A 16355-nucleotide genomic window follows, 5' to 3' on the forward strand; every position below is an offset into this window, starting at 1 on the left:
AGGAATCCGAAGCTGGGGAGACCAAAGGAGGAAGGCGAACAGTGTTGAGGCCATGGATAAGGTTCTCTGGATTGCTGAGGCGAGAGGAAAGATGTAGGAGGTAGGTATTAGTAGTAAAGTGGATAAGGGAGGGAGGTAGTTGATAGTAATAAAGTGGAAGGTGGGCAGCACGATGGGGTTTTTTTGGCTCATCTATTTATTATTTGGCTGTTAGAAAATTGTACAAAATTCTGTATATTTGGCAGTGAAATCTTTTGAACTTTAACTAACTTTATTCCCAAAAGTAGCAACATGTATGACATAAATTGTGAATCTTGTAGAGGTATAATTTCTGATAAATTTGTAATGGTATTGGTTTGTTTAAAAAAATTTGTTATTTTTTTTGTACAAATTTTGTAAAACTTTTAAATGTTTCTCTCTCGTTCATTCGTTATTTAGTTTGTAAAAAAATGTATAAAATTTGCTTTGTCTGGCATTGAAATTTGTATAGGCTTAATTAGCTTTATACCAAAAAGTGGCAATATTTGTGGCATAAAATATGAACGCTACTAAAAGATATTTTATGAGAAATGTAATGTTATTAGTTTGATATAATGAGTTGTAGGATTTTTTTTACAAATTTGGTACAATATAGTTTAGTTTTTCTTGTTTTGGCGTTTATTTGGTTTTTTAAGGCTGTTATCCGTAATATTTTTTTTTGCCACTGAATTTGACCAATGAAGTAGATGGTATGAGGACGAATGTGTTGCAGTATTGTTTATGTGAGTTTATACATAGTTCTCCCAGTATGTTAAACAATTTTTTAGATTAATTTTTTACAACGGCGAAACATAGCGGTACATTTGGTATATATTTTTAAAAACGAGCGGTGCCGCTGCTTTTGCAGTGGAATAAACCTATAAGATGAATCAAAACTGTTATATAAACATATTTATTGAAGTCTGGATAGATTATATTACACATGATGTGAGTAATATTAGTTGGTTCTTACAAGCACAAGGATCGTACTTATAAGGCTGTGCTATATATTACAAACTTTGTACAAACACTGCATTGCGTAGGCTAACGGAACAGCTAGGGTGAATCCTGTGGCACGAGGATTTGCTAAATGTGTTCCTATGTCGAGGGCTATTAAACAGATATGAAATATGAGTGCATGATGTCGGCATATGTCCTTATTAGGCTGACGAAGTCTTCATTCCTTATGCTAGAGCTCCTGTAGTAGGGTATTGACTGTTAATCATGGTTGTACGAAAATTGTTGGTACAGCTGTTGTCATGGGTGTTGACTACGTACATAAGTCAGTAGTAGATCCAAAATTTGAAAGTTACCTGGTATGTCAGCTCGAAGCCATCGACTGGGGATAGCATTCGGTGATTCCATATCCAAATGTGTGCAAAGAAACCGAATCTGTATATAGAAAAAATTGTGTATTATGTTTTAATAATTTGTTAAATATAGGTGTTATTAATGTGTTTTTTTTGGGTTACCTTTGAGTCTGTGAAGTCATCGGCTGAACTTATAATACTATTGTAATAAGCTGTCATGACATTATCAAGCTTAGTTACAGCATCATGTAAGTGCATGATGTTGTTTATTCCGTCGGATGCCAAACTGTATTCGTTGTGTAAATGGCCGAAACTTTCATATATTGGAACTATGTCTTCTCTGACATATGACACACAACATTGTAGTAGGCTCATGTATACGCTGAGGTTGTTGATGTCATTAACCAGTCTTTTTAGGATTGGGTAGTTGAGGTCGACTATTTGATATCCCAGAACATTTGTGATTTGCTTTAGGGTGTAACAGATAGCAAGTGTTTCAATGGATGCTGGAGTTTTGTGAGGAAGTTCATTATACTTGTATGTCAAGTTTTGTGTACGCACGAATGCTTCAAACTGACCTGTCGATGTTTCGATGGTTGTAATGGCACTCTGTGCTTTATATGCTGCTTTTGTAGTCGCAGTATATATGACTTTTAGCCGGGTAACATATGATGGTGGGACTGGTATCTGCATGGTTTATGTTACTGTTAGTTGAAGCAGTTGATATACTTGATTTATATGAGTAATATTGTATGAGTAGTATATATTTTGTTGTGTAAAAAAATCATACCTCATGCAGCGGTGGAATCTTATTGAAACCAGTTAGGTTCATAGGTTCTTCTGGTTGTGCCTTGACTAAGTTGATGTGGCCATCTATAATGCTGTAATTTCTATAGGCGTGGTTTGCAGCATTACTTAGATGCTCAGCAAAGTGACAGATATATATATATGTACCATCCAGGCTATTATTTGCAGCAACTTGAATAATGGTGCGGATGGCGGTAGCTTGGTTGAGGAACTGCTGTAGGAACTCTTGTAGCATTTGTTGTAACTGAATAGTTTTATATCTGCATATCTTCAAGATTTTGAACTTTTGGTAGTAGAAGTCTCGGAGTTCTGAAATTAGCAAGTAGCTGTAGTCTGGTGACTTCAGTTCGTAGGCTGTGTCTATCATGCTAGCATAATTATCCTTGAGAGCCTGGTTTCCTAAAATGGATATCATAGTTAGATCCATAATTTGTAGTGCCTGTTCATAAGCAAAGAGGTAGTACATTATTTACCTGGGTGTGTTCTCAACGCTGATGGTACAGGAAGTATTGTGAGTGGATCAATATTGATTTTTAGATCATCTGCTTGATTCGATATGCGCCAAAGATAGATAAAGGTGAGACATTTTGTAAGCAAAACTTAAAAAACATGGTGATAGTATAGTATTTCATTGCAACTGTACCTGTTATCCAAGGTAGCTGAGTTAATTCGTACTGTTTTGACCATGGCACGATTTTGAGGCGGAAGTTTCTTGTTTGTAGAGGCGATGCGCTCACTGTTTGTCGCTGTAGGTGAGAATTTTGCAAATAGATGATAAAATTTGGTGGCCTATATGTTATATCAGAGGTAGTCATGTAAAAGCCCAACTGGTTTCTTATTGTCTCTACAATTTCTTTGGAGACCTGTCTTGGTTCTTCCCTGTATGTATTTGTTGGTCTTGCGATGATGGCATACTGCCAGTATGTTTCTGAAACATGAGCTGTGAAATTATTTTTCCTCTATTTTAACTAAAGATTGTAAGAAAAAAATGTAATGGAAAGTGCAACTAAAAAGTAATAACTAACAAGAGTGATAATATGTACCTTCATTGATTCCTGGTATTTCCATCATGGTTTTCACTGTGCGGGTAATTGATCTGCAGTGTTATGTAAAATAATGTCAATATTAAGTATGTGATTAGTATGAAGATATTAGTGTCAAATTTTTATAGGAATAGGTTTTATTTTGTTTACTAAGATGTTAATATGACATGTGTATTTAGTTAATAAACAGTTAGTTCTAATTGATATGTGACTAATATTTGGTAGGAAAACTGGTGTGGCCGATAGGTCGATATCTGAAATTGATGTGATAGATATATGGGGGCAGTGATTACAATTTGGTGTTGATTATAACTTAGGAAAAGCTAATAGAATAATTGCAATAATCAGTGGATGAAGACAGATTGAGAAAAAGAGAGAGAAAAACCTAGGGTTCCATGGATGAGGGAGCTTGCCGATACGCTGTCTGAGTTGAAGGCCGCTGCACTGGGGAGCAGTCGTAGGGTGAGATAGCCGTGGTGCGGTCGTCGTCCGCCGCTGCCGATTCTTGCGTACCTATCGACGGCGCTAACACAAGGATATGGTGGGGTGGAAGAAATAGGGTTGTCTAGGTTTTGATGGAGCTCGGTGACGCGATACTTAGTTGGGACGAAGCGTTGCTGGGAAGAAGTCGGGTGCCGATTCGGTGCCCCTGTAGTTTGGAGTAGCAGCCCGTCGGCTCGTGGTGATCGGAAGTACTGAGTGTATATGTACAGGAGCAGTAAACTGGGCTGAAACTGTGGTGCTTTGTGGGCTTGGTTTGCCTTTTTTTTTGCCTTTTTTGGTGGCTTCACTATGTTGGGCCTAACGGTGCAGCCCGATCGTTTTTTACGTTTGTGACCTGTGTTTTGGATTTATTTTCTTATAGTTAAGGTCCATTGCTGGCCTTATCCTTTTTCCTCTTTCTGGGTGTTTGCCCTGGGTTAGGCTTAATGCTATAACCCGATTGTTTTTTATGTCTGTGAGGTGTGTCCCTAATTTGTTTTGTTATAGTCAATATCTATTACTCAAGGGTCGAAGCCAACAGAATTATGATAATAAGGGCGTTGAGTTGCTGACATGACCGATAGCACGAACATATTCAGTATCATGTAGAAGACATCAGTTTCATGTACAAGACATCAGTAAGAGTGGCGCAGGTAGTTTTTGTAGACGGGTAAATAGTTAACAAAATACTACCATTATACTCGCTTTTATGTAGAAGGCATTGGTAACAGGAGTGTAGGCAGTTTTTGTAGATGAGTAGATAGTTAACCAGGTCGACACTGGTGACAGGTAATTAACTACATAGTAGCAATATTTGTTGAGATACCAGCATTTTGAGCAACCAATATAGAAGGAACATGGTAAAAACCACTCGCTTTTATGTAGAAGACATTGGTAGCAGGAGTGCAAGTAGTTTTTGTAGATGAGTAAATAGTTAACCAGATAAACACTGGTGACAGGTAAATAACTACATAGTAGCAACATTTGTTGAGATACCAGCATTCTGAGGAACCAATATACAAGGAACGTGGTAAAAACTAAAATAAAACTGCTAGGTGGGAATAGCTGAGCCTAGGTAGAGTCCTGTGTTGTAAATATAAAGCAACACGCTCTTAAAGACCATAGGCATCATGTTGCACAAAAGGTTGTTGTCGACTGATCGTGAATACGTATCACCTGAAATGTATAAGGGTCTTAGGCAAAGTTTTGGTAAATATATAAAGTTTTCATATAAGTGCAAAAGTTGAGGACATGGCGTGTATAAAAAAAATGTTGCTACAAATATTTATCTTACTAATAATAAATGTTAAAAGCATAGTTGAAGAATGCAATGTTCACCTGTCCTGATTTCTTCATTTAGACCTGATCAGAAGACGCCTGCTGCTTCAGGGGCTTATTTCTGGACCTGCTAGTGCATACATTTGTCAGTTGTTAAATTTGTGTGCTATTATTAGATTGCTTTCTTGGCTTTTTATGGTCTTTTGTTCCAGATTCCTACCTTTTTGTTTTTGGTGCAGGTGGTGGATCGGTTAGACCAACAAGGTTGTCTTCAGACACTGTTTCTTCATCCAAGTTTTCATCACCTCTAGTCTCCTGAGTCAATGGAAGGGCGATGTAAACAATCAGAGATAATGTATAGTTTTTAGAGGCATATGTTAAGAAGGGTAACAATTTTGTCAGTTGTTTGGAAGTACAGTCTGTATACAGTTAAAGCAAAACATAAATTTGAGTACGGGTTTTACAAACACAAATTAGGATCTGGTAACAGTGTTACCTTTTCAGGTTGCTTATGTTCTCCAAATAGCCTTTTCCGGGTATTTGTTGGAGGCACCGTTGATCTGGTAGATATTAAAAAGAGGATGTAAGTGGTACATGGATACAAAGATTATTAGTTGTTCTATATAATTATATCTTACTCATTGGTATGATCTTTAGTAGGTGTTTTGTCTTGATCAATGACTGGGGCAGGCGTCTGTAAACAAAAGCGTGAAAATGAGTGTGCTAGGTATATAGTCGTATAGAAATTGATAAATAGAGAGGGGAAAATGTATATGTTTAACATACTAATTGGCTATCCTGAGCAATCTCAAAAACTTGTTGGTGAGCCTTTGGAGTGTTCGTTATTTGTGGTGGAGTGCGTTCATGTGTAGAGGTAGTGCACATAACTGTAGTACACTGTGTGGTGGTTGCAGATCCAGCAAGGTACAGTGGAGAATGACGCTTATCTGATCTTTCCAAGATATGCTTCACCAGGTATTGTCTTTTTGATCTACTGCTGAATGAGTCCTCCGTGAGGTTAATGGACAAGGTGAATTTCTTGGAAATAATGGACTGTAGTGGCTGCGGCAACCCAGACGCCAATTTCAAAGGGTTTAAAATTAGATCACAATCTTTGAGAACCATTAACTTAGCCACCTCATCGTATGCAAAGAAACTTGCTTCTGCTGTTTCGTCCCTTGCAAAGAAGTTTAGTAAATACCTGTGTATTTGTAAGGCAAAAGTTTGTGAACCTCATGGTTGTCAAAATTCTGGAATATAACAAGAGGGTGTTTTGTAACACCTATGTAGTTGTTTCTTACCTAGGCAAAGCATTTGTGCCATAACATTTTGGACACCTATATCCACCAGCAGCCTGTGGATCCATTCTTTTCTTACACGGTTTGCATGTCATGTACCACCAACTAATATTGTCTGGAATATTTGTGATTGTCACTATGCATTTGTAACCTTCATCCTGAAACATGTTAAACAAAGCTGTAAGAAACCCCAGGGTATGAGACCAAAAGAAAGCTTAATGAATGGGTCATGTAAATCATACCGGAAATTCGTATGGGTCTATACTATCTAATTCAGCAATCGTTTTCAGTGCTAGTGGAGTGTCCTCTGGCTGTGCACGAAGGTTGTCTTCAGATGGAGGTGGTCGCTCTATGTACATCGTTTCACCCCTGAATCTATTTAGTTGTGACCAAATATATAATGTAAGGATTAATCTTTTTTATGATGCTACTATTGTTAAGCATACGATTAGAAATTGGAATTGTTCCATGTACTGCTTACCTATTATAAAATGGTAAAGCCTCCTGAATGTCTGGATTTAGATAGTAGTCACAGCCACTGCTTCCACTAAGGTACGGTTTATTCTGTGCGTAATGTGAGTGCCATTTTCTTGGTATGAAACCAACAAAGAGAGCTATAACTGGTTTGGGATCTTCTGCAGTGTTCAGATGATCGACATTGAAGTTTATGGCATGGTCACCCCAAAGCGTTATTTTGAGCTCATCGTCGCTGCACAAAGAAAGTATATAACTACTGTGAAATCACATTTACAATACATAGGGAACATAATCTGGTGTATATCTGAAGATTTGTTACTTGTCTTTTTTATTTTTTCATACCTCATATCCTTTATGAACACTTCTCTAAGGATGCTTGCTCTTTCTTTTCCTTTTGGGGTTATAGTTGTTGCAGAAGTGTATTTTGTAATATAACCCAGGACATCTGAGAACAAGATGGAAACCATAGAATAAGAATCAGCTGCTATACACTGATAAAGAACCATGAGGGCAACATGCAGGAGCTCACCTGTCAAGATAGGAACCGCTCCTTGTGCAGGCACAATTTTGTCAAAAGGGGTTAGAGCGTATACATATTTTGGAAATGTTTTTGGTGGATTCTCGGCTAATTTGATGGATGTAAACTCTGTGAATTCAATCATCAGATGAGCACTGAAGGGTTTGTAACATGCCTTTGCAGGATTTACTCTGAATTTACTAATCACATAAGTGTTGTCCACCTGTATAAGAGAATCCAATGTTTGGATAATTTCTTGGGGAATCTCAGCATACATAGTATCTCCCTGTGCAGAGAGAAAAATGGTATTATTTTAAAAATTTATAACATGCACAATACTCTGTTCCCTTGTTTTCTTTTTTTACTTGTTTAACTACTAACTTTATATCATGTGCTGATAAATGGTTCTTGGAAACACATGTGCAACAGTATTACTGTGTTTAAATGGACACAATTGTTAACAAAACGCAATAATATATGACAAAATCTTACCCTTGCATCTGCTAGGACCAAGCCAACGTACAGCGGCGTTCTCTGACCCATGTTTTCTCTAACTGTCCATTTCCTCAGAACACGAACACAAACAAAGCCTTTTGGGCGACCCTTCTCCAACTTTCCTAGGTAGCTGGTCTGCATTCTACAGATTATGTAGACATCGAAGAAGTCAGGTTTGAACCTATAGTATAAAAACCTATGAGCGTTTAAATGATATACAGTAAAATATAAACAGTATGGCTTCTTTGTAGAACAAAATTATTACAAAAGAAACACACAGTATAGAACAAAACACAGTTTACATTTCTGTGTCCATCAAACATGCGAATGCTTCTTTATATATGGAACTGTACATATATGGAGGCTCAAACTATTCAGAAGCAGGCCATAGAGTCATGCAAGATCAAATACCTATACATTGTAACTACTAACACCATGGCTAATCACATCTACGAGAATAATATCAAAAGCCCAAATAGCCATGACGGTACTAAGAAACAGAAGATTGTAGTGGTAACTTGCTGACTCTAATGTGTCGTTGGCAAATATGCTAGGACCTCTTTGTACACAACATTTCTTGTTTTGTTGGTGCAGCCTCCTTGTTCATCCTCTATTAGAATCTTTAGTCCATCCTTTTTTGTCACGCGTGACACAGCAACATAGAGCTGACCATGCGAGAAAACAGGTTTTTTAAGATAAACGCCCACAGCTGATAGTGTTTGCCCCTGGCTTTTATTGATTGTCATTGCATAGCAGACCTTTATTGGGTATTGACGTCTTTCAAGTACAAATGGCCATTTGTTGGTCTTCAAAGTCAGAGTAATTCTTGGGATGAGGACCTTTTTTCCACAGAATTTTCCAGTTATTATTTTAGCTTCTATCACCATATCTCCTAAAGAAACTATGACCAATCTAGTACCATTGCAAAGACCATCAGATTGGTTAAGATTACGAAGAAGCATGACTGGAGTACCCTTTTTAAGTATGAGGCGATGCTGTGGAAAATTATTTCCATTAAGTGAATTTAAAAATTCCAGTGGATACAATAGGTCATATGCCTCATGGGGCCCAATAGATTTGGCAATACTATCTGAGCTAAGATATTCTTTTTCCATGTCTGGCAGTAAGGAAACCATATAATCATTGATGGCATCAGTTTGCTCATTTGTTGGTGTTAATATAGCTCTCTGACTGAGGTACGCTGTATTTTTGTAATCTGTTATGAAGTTTGGGTAAGTAGCATTAACTATACAAGATAACTTGTCACCTTCTGTCCTCAAAAGTATATCTTCAGGTATCTCGATCCATGAAGGTTCAGATTCACCTTCCCTTGCAACTGAATCGACCTTTCCTTCCCCAATATCGAGCACCCATTTACTAAACTCAGCAACTTGTCTCTGGTAATCTACATTTGATGAAGAACAAGAGAGCCGCATATTCTGAGTTAAACTGAGAATCTGTACCTCTGACCAAAGTCGAGATTTAACTATAGCAGAATCGATAATCTGAGATCTGCTTCCTGCTTCTACAACAGGGAGAATTTGTCTCAAGTCACCACCCAGTACCACAACCTTTCCACCAAAGGGGATATTAGCAGCTTGTGAACAATGCATGGATTGTATATCACGAAGACTTCGATCGAGAGCCTCAAAAGCTCTTTTATCGGTCATCAGAGCCTCATCCCAAATAATCAAAGATGTTTCTTCAATCAATTCAGAAAGCATTGTTCCTCTTCTAATGTCACACACTGAGGTGTCATCTAGGTCACATGGAATCTTAAATCTAGAGTGTGCCGTGCGGCCTCCTGGTAAAAGCAGCGACGCGACTCCCAAAGACGCAACAGTTAGGACAATTCTCTGCTGTGCTCTTAGGTAAATAACGATACGATTCCACAGATAGGTCTTACCAGTTCCTCCATACCCAGAAACAAAAAAAAATCTTGGTTCATTCTTCATGACCCTGTCCACTATGGTGGTAAATGCATGTGTTTGATCAGTGTTGAGAGTAACAGTAGGGTTATCCATGTCCACTAAAGGATCAGGAGCATATGAAAGTTCCTCATCAATCAACCGGTTGTATGATGCAGAGTATGAATCTCCTGTTTTCTCAGGTAGGTTAAATTCCCTTATGTTTCTCCCATTCTGCACAAATATGGAAGCCAGTTCTTCTAGAAGATAGTCTCTTGCATTAGCTTCAGGCATTTGATAGTTAGGATCACCAATAATATCTCTAAATTGGTATTGGATATCATCAGCCAACAGTTGCCATACTTTCTCAAAGAAAGCATTTTCATCCCCAACCTGGCAGAAGACTATCATGGTAACAAAGAGCTTACGTAGTTGGGCTGAGGTAGCCCAACCCGCAGCTTCATCAAAAGCATCATACCACTCTCGGTCATCCCCAAGAAGACCACGGGATCTACATGCTTCTTTAAAAGTTGAATGATGTATATGGTTATGAAATCTAAGGTCTTGGTAGCTAACAGCACCTTTGACAATGAGCAACAACATTCTTAAATAATACCGTTCCCCTCCAGAAGGATGAACATAATGTAAACGACCAATTTTTCCTTGCTGACGGTGACGCCTTTCCCAAACTCGATTTTTGTGTTCCCATTTCCACCTTGAAGGAAACTGTGAGTATGTAAGGACCCGAGCATCAGGGTTCAACTGATTGCATGTGAACCATTCTGTTAGCATAGTTTTCCTTAAAAATTCCTCGGAAACAACTCTATCCATTCTAGCTCTAGCACTAAATGTAATGAAATTTTCATTAGGTAGATGTACAGGCATTCTTTCAACAGCCGGATGGTGTCTATGAATATCATAACCCAATATTCGCCAACAGGCATCTTGCTCACAAATGTAGTGACAATCAAGATATTCCCTAACTTCATTAATTGTGTTTGTATCTGTATCATAAGGGGCGGACTCTGCTCTTCTTACTCTTTCAAGATAAACCTTACTACAATCAGCACCCTTTGTCACATACTTGAATAAATATTTGATGAAAGTGCTTTTGTTGCACCATTCAACATTAATATGAGCCTGGTATTTCTTAAGAAGACTCATATTGTATGGAACAACCCATCTATTGTCCATATGCAGACCTCCTTTTTCAATATAAAGACTACTCTCACGGCGTCTGTACATGGCAAATCCGTCAGAATTTACTGAAGTCTCTTGATGATATAGTTTTGGAAAATGTTTGGAACATCTCCCAGCCTTCATGCAAGGGCAAACTGGATTGTGTGACCCACAAGGCCCATGAATCATGTGCTCAGCAACAAGAGCATAACCAAGTGGGTCATCTCTTGGATCAGGTATCTCAGCAGTAACATATGAGTCAATCATTGTAGGAGTTGGATCTGATGTGTCAGCTGTAGTCCATAAAATAATATGCGCATGTGGGAGGCCTCGTTTCTGGAATTCTACGGTGTGCAACACTTAAATTCAAACAATTGAAATTGACATAGATAAGGTTATCAACGATAGGTAAGACCTTCATGTTCTAATAGCGAGGAGTATGACAAAGATATATATAAGAATACTACCTGCGTTGCATGGTCCAAAAGCACGACCATCCTTGATATCGTGCAAGAGTTCCTCTAGCTTCATATTGAATACTCGAACAATGATGTCAGACCTATCACTTGGTTTCTGACCAGCATCAAATATGGCCTCATTGATCTCAAACCACTTAGGATTACATGTGAAAGTGACAAAGTAGTCGGGAGGACCATATTCTCGACAAATGGCAATCCCATCATGATAGTTTTGTATCATGTACCGTCGACCTCCTGTATGTGATGCTGGTAATACTGTCATCTTTCCCATCTCAGCACCTTCAGTGCAGCCTCTATTAACAGCATCACAGATACCCTGAATACTTTCCATTCTAATGTCTTTCTGATGCTTCATTATATACCATAGTCTATTCTCATCGACACATGCACGTGCATCAACCTTTGCCTGGCTGGATAGGGCACCGTAACAGAGATAAGGATTTGGCTGATTCTTTCTATAATGAAACATGTAGCAAAAATAGTCTTGCATCGTGACTTTTGTGTACGAATTTTGTTGAGTTGGTCTAACACCCGCATACAAAACTCCAGCCTGAAAGCCACGCTCACCAAATGGAAACAACAATGGATACTGAAGAGCCATAAAAGCAGGATGGAGAGCTGATATTTGTTTCAGTTCGTTTGAACGTGTTTCAATGATGATGTCACGTTCAAAAGACTCTGGAGAAAAACCACCAACAATAAGCATAGCTAACTGATTAACTGTTGGTAGGCTATACTGAGGAGGATCCCCATCTCTAGGCGCAACAATTCGAACCACAAAGTCCTCATCACCATGATCAACCAACCTTTCTCTAGCCATTCTGAACTGCTGTGTTAGAGGATTATAATCATCAAGCATACGTATCAGTGACTGAACTATGCAAGGATCTAGGTCTGTACCCCTTTCATCATCACGTGATAGGCATTGCATTCTATTTTGTACCTCATTAGAAGTGTCATAGACATATAGCTGAATAAATTTAGGTGAAGTTCCATCTTGAGGAAGTAAGGAGCCAATCCGGTGATGGACCTGACCACAGATCTTGAAAATAGGGGGCCCACGGCCATCATTCATCATTCGATCAATATTGGCCCCCATTGACGTGAATGAAAAAAGACAATTGTACTGTCTTATGTTCTTCATAAACTTATTGGAAATGACACCTCCATCAAACCGTGCCAATGAGGCCAATGGTTCGGGTCGTGGCTGGAACTGTGGTATAACAACCTTACCGCCTCTACAACAATTGTTGTACACTACTCTATGAGAACGCTGGGCTGAATCGTGGCCAACTCTTTCAGCATGCCAAAAGACCGCATGACAGTGTGGGCATTCATAGTCTGGTGCTCCGTAGTAAGATCTTTGTCGATATGAAACTGTGTTGAAGGAATAGAGGACAAAACAAGGAAAGGCAGGTTGTCATATGACCAACGACAACCGAGGTATGCAAAGAACAGGAAGAGCGCAAGAATTGTAAGGACATGAACAAGGCCAAAAAGACACAGAAATTGAAGGAGTGTATACCTTTGAGAGCATAAACAAAGGCTTCGTCAAATTGGCCACATGTGAGATGATTGCTGCTGTGCCAGGGGCCTCCTATTGTATTATGAAGAAAATGGTCTTACAAAATTGGCTGTTACAGTACATAGAAGCAATGCTATGCACCAGATGATGAACAAAGGATAAAATGTGTACGACCTGAAAGGGCGTACATGACCAACAATCTTACCTGCCCAAACTAAACGGTGTTGATCTAAAAGTCTTCTTCTTTTGTGTCTAGAGGTCGTAGGATCAAAATCTGATCTAGCACTGGACGACCTTTGTGTTAGTACATCAGTGTAAATAGTGTAAGTACTACCTTTAAATGTACAAGACAAGGGAACCAAAACGCATTAACCAGCGTAAGCAGGCTACATACTGATCCGTTCACAAGACGGTTCTACAGATACCGGCACAGCAGTATGTATGTGCACTGAGGCTGAAGCTGACAATTAGTAATAACACTGTTAATAGAGACATAAGAACCATAGTAACGGAAAGAACGCATAGTACAACATTTGCGGGAGATTACATACAGCTCCCTGCATGGTCTAAGGCTACATAGTCTGCCGCAAAGGTGGTGGCGTTCACCGATGCAGAGCCTGTTAGATTAAAATATAGACAATTAACATACATAAACAAAGGAAAACACAATGGAAACCAACGCTGCTCTATTACAATGAGCCTAGATGATACGTACAAACGCGAGGAGTGTCCATCGAGCCCTGAATATTCAGCAACAAACAGCACAACAGAAGTGAACAAACTATCCATACATTGGACAGAAATAAACCAACTATCCATACATTCGAAAATACAGACGAAACCCAAAAAAACTTTTTACAAAGAAAGAAGCATCGACCACTGTACAGGCCATCGCCACAATTCCAAATAGCAAACAAAATAGACAAGGTCCTTGTAAAAGAATAACAACTACAAAAAAAATCCTTCGCTATGTTTCTTGGTCAAATATTTGTACGTACTGTGAACAGGCGTAAGCCACATAACTATATACATTTGTTCGTAAAATAGCACATGGCATCCAAGGTGCGGATGAAATAAAAGGACAAATGTAATGAACTCAGAATGTGCAGAATATAGGACATGACTGAGAATTCAATAGAGTACATGCACAGATATACAGCAAAAACATGGAAGACACAAACATTTTATTGCTGAAAACAGGTAGCATACAAATTGGAAGCAGCACTGGGCATAGCACTGAGCCCATGCACCAACTGCTGTGCAGAACCCAACAAGGCGGAGTCATATCGAACTCCCTGGTTTGAACTGTTTATTACAAGCCTAGCCAATTCAACACCTCTATTAGCTACAGGAAGTAGATACTGGGCTAGAGCTCTATACAACATCAACCCATGCGCACTGTAGTCCAAGATAACAAAGCCAAATCTATCTTGCAAAGCTACAAGCGCTTGCAGAGCAGCTGCCTCATAAGCCACTGAGCGCTCCAGACCACAATTTGCCCAGAAGAAAAGCCTGTGTGAGTTGAGTTCACAACCTAAACCAGGTAACTCCACCTCAATCCCATACAAGGAAGTACCGTCGTCAAGAATTTGATGTATAGTAGATATGTAAGGAAGGCAGCAACAATTTGCAACGCGCTGAAGAACAGCGACGTAGGAGATATGTACGTCAAACATTCTGAACCGAAAATGGACCTGCCTTTTTGCAATAGAAAGCAGCAAGCGCCCCCTTGCACCACGCCTACTAAGAAAGGAACATCAAGAAAAACAAAGGCTGGCACAATTTTGACAAACAAAGAAGAATGAACGGCCTAGATCCTTGGAAGTAGTTTTTAGGGAGAAAAGAGAAGGAAAAAATCTGAAAACTCTCCGAACCACCTCTATCGGATTTTAGAATCTTAAAAAAACTAATACGATGCTAATATTTTTTGTTTGGGCCATGGGAGAGGCCAAAAAGGGGAAAACCCCCCCAAAAAAAAGACGTAAGCAAAACCAAACAACAATATTAGTCACACAGCATATAGGGTTAACCCAGAGTAAAATAGCAACAAAAAAATCTAAATCTAAAACATAGGGGGAAATATATACCTGAACTGAACAAGACAATAGAGAACGACAAGAACTATGGTTGAGTCCCAGTTGGAGCCAATGTGTAAACAGGCGGACACCGCGAATACAAAACCTGCAATAAGAAAAAAAAAATGTGAACCAATGGAAAGCATTAGAATGCATAAGCAGAAAGACACCAAAGGTAAACGTAGAGTAACTAAAACTAACCCCGCTAACAACGAAAAGAAACGGAAGAACAATGGACGGAGCAGGCTCAAATCCACCGACAAAGGACGAACGGAATCGAAAGAATGTAAAAACAAGATAAGAGTCTTACAAGGCAGAGGAGGGAAAACAAAGGCACAACGACAGCCCCAAACAGATTGGGTGGACGTCGCAGACAACCGGCGCCGACCCCCGGCGGGCACACGCAGCGAGGACGAAGCGGCCGCGCACAGCCGTACCAGGCGCGTGCAGCGAGGACGGAGCGATGGCGGCAGAAAACCGGCGCGGACCTCCGGCGACCAGACGCAGCGACAACGAAGCGGCGGCGCACACCCCTGGCGACGCCTGCAGCGAACACGGATCGCTGAATTCGAGGTGACCCAACGGTGCGGACACCCGGCGGGGTCCCCCGCCGGGCGCGCGCAGGACGAACCGAGCGCTGGAACCGGGCGGCGGGCGTGGAATACAAAGAGCAGGGAGGAGCGGCGGGCAACCCGGCGAGACGCACGAGAATAAGCAGGAAGCGGCGACGCGGAAGAATACGGACGGAGGAAACCAGGAAAAGTACCGTGGCAACAAGCTGCTTTGACGAAAATGACCCCGGTAGGTGTCCCAACAATTAAAGCGACGGGGAAGTGGGCTTCGACAAGAAACGACGGTTACGCAGAAGCTAAAGAAGCGGGACCAAAACCTGAATCAGCAAAGGAATCAACCAGAAGCCAAACAGTAATGTAGAATCGGATATAAGCAGAAGGATACGGAGAAAGCTGGAGCCGTCGGTAGAAAAGATCCAACGACCGGAGTTTTAAAGACAGACGTGGATAGCGCTTCTAATCTAGGAGCCAACGTAGTTTGTAGAGTTAAATACATGTCCACTTTCGCTATTGCTGATCATCAAGGGAACTTAAGATCGCTTTAAAAGGCGAGATAAGTCAATCAAGAATTAAGTGTCCTCACTCCTCACCTTAAAAAAGTGATTATATGACATCCCAAGAGCTCTACACACACTGATCTTTGTCTTCAAAAGTCATATTTTGCATTTGAAGCCTACTACTATAAAGGTTGTCAAAGAGTTGCAGTCTCAAAACCAAGAAAGGAAAAAGATAAGGAATCGTCATGTGAAACGGGGTGAAGTACACGAACTAAATATTCTCGAGATCACAGATATAAATCGAAACTTGCCCCCCTTCATCCTCTTGAGGGGACAACATGGTCGGACTACTCACCCCTATCGTTGGCCCTCTCAGAGCAGGTACAATAAGCCAT

The 16355-nt window shown here is 40.0% G+C and overlaps 2 protein-coding genes across 3 annotated transcripts; both read right to left on the bottom strand.

Annotated features, from left to right (window-relative positions):
• Positions 939–3838, bottom strand: LOC110437175. 2 transcript variants are annotated; one of them, XM_021465514.1, is made up of 8 exons: positions 3564–3838; positions 3179–3231; positions 2779–3063; positions 2609–2677; positions 2119–2534; positions 1491–2015; positions 1332–1410; positions 939–1216 (listed from the first exon to the last, which is right to left on the bottom strand). In XM_021465514.1, exons 2-8 carry the CDS (start codon positions 3204–3206, stop codon positions 1203–1205), a joined length of 1416 nt encoding a protein of 471 aa, XP_021321189.1. In that variant the 5' UTR covers positions 3207–3231; positions 3564–3838; the 3' UTR covers positions 939–1202. The 2 variants fall into 2 exon arrangements, with proteins under 2 accessions (XP_021321189.1, XP_021321190.1); XM_021465515.1 differs by lacking the exon at positions 939–1216 and having other exon boundaries at positions 1331–1410; positions 1907–2015.
• On the bottom strand, positions 4553–16355 carry LOC110437198. Its single transcript, XM_021465550.1, has 15 exons — positions 16316–16355; positions 15202–15729; positions 14904–14997; positions 7724–7868; positions 7244–7517; positions 7057–7159; positions 6719–6946; positions 6480–6612; positions 6241–6395; positions 5726–6140; positions 5578–5633; positions 5436–5499; positions 5160–5254; positions 5000–5066; positions 4553–4837 (listed from the first exon to the last, which is right to left on the bottom strand). The coding sequence occupies exons 1-14, from the start codon at positions 16353–16355 to the stop codon at positions 5018–5020; spliced, it is 2379 nt and encodes a 792-aa protein (XP_021321225.1). The 3' UTR covers positions 4553–4837; positions 5000–5017.

The sequence above is a fragment of the Sorghum bicolor genome, chromosome 7 (assembly GCF_000003195.3).
Source record: "Sorghum bicolor cultivar BTx623 chromosome 7, Sorghum_bicolor_NCBIv3, whole genome shotgun sequence".
NCBI classification, from domain to species: domain Eukaryota; kingdom Viridiplantae; phylum Streptophyta; class Magnoliopsida; order Poales; family Poaceae; genus Sorghum; species Sorghum bicolor.

Excerpts from the sequence above, each read along its gene's own strand:
- LOC110437175 (XM_021465514.1), bottom strand. The coding sequence starts at position 3,206 with ATGATGGAAATACCAGGAATCAATGAAG. Across the intron at positions 3,064-3,178 it reads AATACCAGGAATCAATGAAG|AAACATACTGGCAGTATGCC; the intron begins GTACATATTATC and ends CTCATGTTTCAG. Across the intron at positions 2,678-2,778 it reads TCAGCTACCTTGGATAACAG|ATGATCTAAAAATCAATATT; the intron begins GTACAGTTGCAA and ends CGAATCAAGCAG.
- LOC110437198 (XM_021465550.1), bottom strand. The coding sequence starts at position 16,355 with ATGGCTTATTGTACCTGCTCTGAGAGGGCCAACGATAGGG. Across the intron at positions 6,947-7,056 it reads GTGTTCATAAAGGATATGAG|CGACGATGAGCTCAAAATAA; the intron begins GTATGAAAAAAT and ends TTCTTTGTGCAG. Across the intron at positions 6,613-6,718 it reads GCTTTACCATTTTATAATAG|ATTCAGGGGTGAAACGATGT; the intron begins GTAAGCAGTACA and ends ACAACTAAATAG.